The 4,360-nt window shown below is 43.4% G+C and overlaps 1 protein-coding gene across 2 annotated transcripts in view; it reads right to left on the bottom strand.

Moving 5' to 3' along the window:
- Positions 1 to 3,980, bottom strand: part of Zdhhc8 (zinc finger DHHC-type containing 8) — a 37,092-nt gene extending 33,112 nt beyond the window's left edge. The window contains exon 1 of one of the 2 annotated variants that reach the window (XM_075684916.1): positions 3,566 to 3,980. In XM_075684916.1, coding sequence (XP_075541031.1) covers positions 3,566 to 3,657 — 92 coding nt within the window. In that variant the 5' untranslated portion in view covers positions 3,658 to 3,980. The remainder of the gene's footprint in view (positions 1 to 3,565) is intronic. The other variant, XM_075684917.1, reaches the window with a different exon arrangement.
- Positions 3,981 to 4,360: the final 380 nt, after the last annotated feature.

The raw sequence follows: 4,360 nt of genomic DNA on the forward strand, positions 1-4,360 counted from the left end.
TATATTAAAAGAGAGAGAGAGAGAGTAATATAATATAATAATAATATATGGGGTTTTACGTGCCAAAACCACTTTCTGATTATGAGGCACGCCGTAGTGGGGGACTCCGGAAATTTTGACCACCTGGGGTTCTTTCACGTGCACCTAAATCTAAGTACACGGGTGTTTTCGCATTTCGCCCCCATCGAAATGCGGCCGCCGTGGCCGGGATTCGATCCCGCAACCTCGTGCTCAGCAGCCTAACACCATAGCCACTGAGCAACCACGGCGGGTGAGAGAGGGAGAGAGGTTCACAGGAATGTGGAGGCTTGGAAGTGATTAACCGTGGTAAAACAAGGATTGTCAAAATGTTGGCCTCAGCGACATTCTTTCTTTGATCAATTTTCATCCCTTTAATGTTATCAGAATTTTTAAACGTTGCCTGTGGCACATATTCCAGCTCTACTCATTGGGCTGGATCACTCAAAGACGTAGAGGCCCCTTGAACATGAAATTGAAATGTATTATTGACTAATTATTAAAATTTTGCTAATTCCCTTTAGGACACATATTGCAATTTAAGAATTGGCGCAAAGCGTATCCACTTGGAATGACATACGAGGATAACCCCGCTTAGACATATGTGATCCTAGATTAAGTGACGAAATGTGTTAGTTTGCTTGTTAGATTTCTCTTGCAATGCTTCTGAGATTGAACGTAATCAGAACAACAGTGCTTTTACTGAATGTATGGCAGCAATGATCTATAAAAAAAAAAATAACTGGTGCTAACATCAAATTTGTTTCAAGTGGATGTACCTTGAGAACTCAGTGGTTTCAATTCATAAATTGCAATGTTGCACAAACTAATTATTTTTTTAAAGTTGATTAGTGAAACTATTACTTGGTCACTTAACATATTTTAATTCCATCTGGAAGTAATCTCCACCTCTTTGAGTAATCTAAATTAAGGATTAGAATTGTGCTATATGGCCACAGGCAACTTTTAGAATTCCTAGACCTGGTATAACAAACACAACACCAGATACACCTTGTTTTTACGCTGATATGCATTTAAATTACCACTTCACCTGCAAATTATTTTCACAACGTAAACAGCAGAATGGAAATGACAAGTAAATGCTTCCACCAAAATTTTTTGTGCAAACTAGCAATGCATAATTATTCCTTGTAATGCCCAAATGCTACACTGAGTTTAATAGCACAAAATTCTGGTTTGCGCTTAGGAAACAATGCATAGGCTATAGCTGCGTTGTTGGTGTGGCAGAGTGAGCCTTCAGTTGTAGCTAGTTCAGCAAACAAATTACTACAATAATGAAGCTTCAATAAGATAATATATCACTTGTTTTTTACATGAAAGTATTCTCTATGGCCACAAATAGACGTGAGCATTTATTTCTATTTTCCCTGATGCGTAACTCAATTTGGACATTACAGGGTACATGTGCATCTTTATGATAAGGACATCACTACCGCCATTAATCCTTTTAAGGTCAGATTAGCAAGCTAAAGTGAGACAGAAAGTGCCATTTCAAACTTGAGGCGGGAATAGTGTAGAGGCAGAAATGTCATACGCAGCATCAGGGCACAATAGGGAGGACATGCAGCAGGCACATAGCACCTGCTCCTGGACAGCCAAATGACTAACACAAACATATGCTCTCTAGCAGGTCAGCCAACAATGCACGCAACATTTCTCTGTGAATGCAACCTGGCAAACTTTAATGCCGGGCAAAATGGCTATCATTGCCATTTGAAATAGCATTTGCAAGTGCTCTGGATCAAGAACCTCGTTCTGTAGTTCCTGTGGGTGAGAGGGCACCGCTAGACATTTCCAGTGAACCTGCTGGGCCACTTATTCCATCTTCCCGAACTTGATAGACATCCAACTATTAGCGGATTTTGTCATGTAGTCTGTCAATGGGTCATTCTGAAATTCTTCTGTAACTTGTCATGGCTTTATGATGTTCAAAGCTTTCGATTCAACTGCTTATACTAAAAATGGCAATTTCGTTGACATTTCTTTCACGTGTTCAAATGGACACATGGCTTGGGATGGATCATTCATTTACGATCTGTAGTTCTTGCTCCAAGTGAGAATTGGAAATGAATGCTAACATTGAATAGCTGAATGCAGTGTTGTGCTGCATAATGATGAACAGCTTTTAACTGTTCTCTCTAGTAAAACTTGCCATTTCATAAAATGCAATTTAATATATATTGATATACAAAACGCATTTTTAGTTCGCTCAATGCGGTTTTGTATGCAGACTCGCTGTATAGCGAGACATTCAATTTTCTTTTCCAAGTATTTTTTTAACAAGCCTATCCACCTGTTGGGTCAAGATTGTGAGAAAGGCTTGGGAGCGTAACAGAATGCACCCTTGAATAAACGTCAAAGCACAATGCTGTGACGAACAGCCAGAATGATGGAACCTGCTGTCACTGAGCTCCGTTCACAACAGTAGATCGATAACGTCTGACATTTCATTCATTTGTTTATTTGTTTTGCAATTCTGATTTCCCAAGAGACCCTATAGAACTGCACGTTATTCAAGCAGGTGTTCTTTGTGAACAATGGTGAAAACGTGTCGTTCATGGCCTGATGCTGCTGACAGACACTCTCGAACGGCCAATGCAACAGTTTTGAGGGTGCAACGTTCCAGCTGGCCGTGCTGCTGGCTGAAACACCATCACGACAGAAATGTCGTTTAGCAAGTACCGCATGCGGCTTATCTTGGAGAATAATGGCGCGTACAATAGCCGCTGCTAACGCTCAGAGCTGCCACAAACAGCATTCCTCAGGCATTACGTCTGTTATCAGTGGTGAGGCGTGTGTCGCGCTGTGGCCACCACTACCGTGCCCGTGTGCAAATAGTCTACGTGAAAAGAGAAACGTCTGGTAACTCTCTTTCATACGAATGAAACACATAAAATGAACGCGTGCGTCAATCCTCATTACACCGCCATCGTTTTGCCACATAGTGAGCACGGGAAGGCGCCTCAGAGTTGTGTTAAATGAAAACGAGACGCAAATCGGTTAACACCGCCTCTCACGAGTCCCCACCAGCGAAGCTGAGCAGACCGAGGAGGCATGACGAACGATCACTCATTCGACACCACTTGAACAGCGGGAGGAGCAAACCGATCCGCAGCGCACACGGCCCTCAGCGTGCGAGCTGTCAAAATTGCTCATGCGTGCCAGGTCAAAAGAGCAGTGAACCTAGATCACCCGGTGATCCAGCCGACGAAGCATACCGTAAGCAACCAACGGAACAAACAGCAGATCAGCGAAGGCGAGCGGCAAATTTCAAACTTTTTTGGCTATGCCATTGCGGGTAACCCCGGGCTGTGGCGCAGACCACAAAGAATGACCGGGACCGTTTTGCAACGCCACATGAACACGTGGGGAGGCTCACGCACGCGCCCCGCGAATTATAACGAGCCCGTCCGTGATGTAGCCTTCCCGGGCGTTTCTTACTCGCCTGACACACTTATTATTGCGACAAACATCAAAATTAGGCTTAATGAGCCTACACGCACGGGTGGGAAGAAGCCGTACTCACGGAAACACGAAAAACAACGTTGTCGCTGTGATCAACAGCGTCCACGCACACGTCGCCGGTAGAAACCTCGTCTTCGACTTGCATTTGGGCATTTTTGTCGACAGTTTAGCCGCCCGATCGGAGTTTTTACGAGTCAATCATGGGTTAAACGCTTGTCACTGAGCAGCTTCAGGTTAACATGGCTGATGACCCTTCGCGTCCACTTGGAGTTGGAGCTCCTCGATGTTCCGTCGGAGAGCGACCATGATAGTCTCCTTAGGATCGGACACATTGAGTATGGCTAGAGATGGACGAAGTCGCCGTACACGAAACCATCCAAACCGACCGTACTTCTGCTACCCCACAAATTTGTCGCATCCACTCCCATCTCGATACATCTCCGGCAGAAATCTCGCGTCACTGTGGCCAGGCTGGTTCTGCGCAACACGCTCATTCCGCTACCCTTTTGCACGGCAGCGGTGCCGGTCACCTCTCGTAAGTATCCTTCATCAAAAACACAATTATATTAATTTCTGACTGGTAAAAAGGCAAGTAGCTAATCATTTTGCTATCAACAAATGGATTCTTTGATCACATACACTACCACACATCACCTGCATTACGCATAACTAATTAAACAAAACAAACAAAATTAAAAGTAATAAGAATCAGTTAAGTCATGTAAGAACATAATTTTTATAAGACAATTAAACTAAAATCTGAGAACCACAAAATACGTTTCTTTATGTATTTTTTTTTTTTGCAGCTCTTCTGAGGCTTGTCGTTGTCCATCGGCGTTAAATAGAGCCAATCCAA

This window comes from Dermacentor variabilis, chromosome 3, assembly GCF_050947875.1.
Source record: "Dermacentor variabilis isolate Ectoservices chromosome 3, ASM5094787v1, whole genome shotgun sequence".
NCBI classification, from domain to species: Eukaryota; Metazoa; Arthropoda; class Arachnida; order Ixodida; family Ixodidae; genus Dermacentor; species Dermacentor variabilis.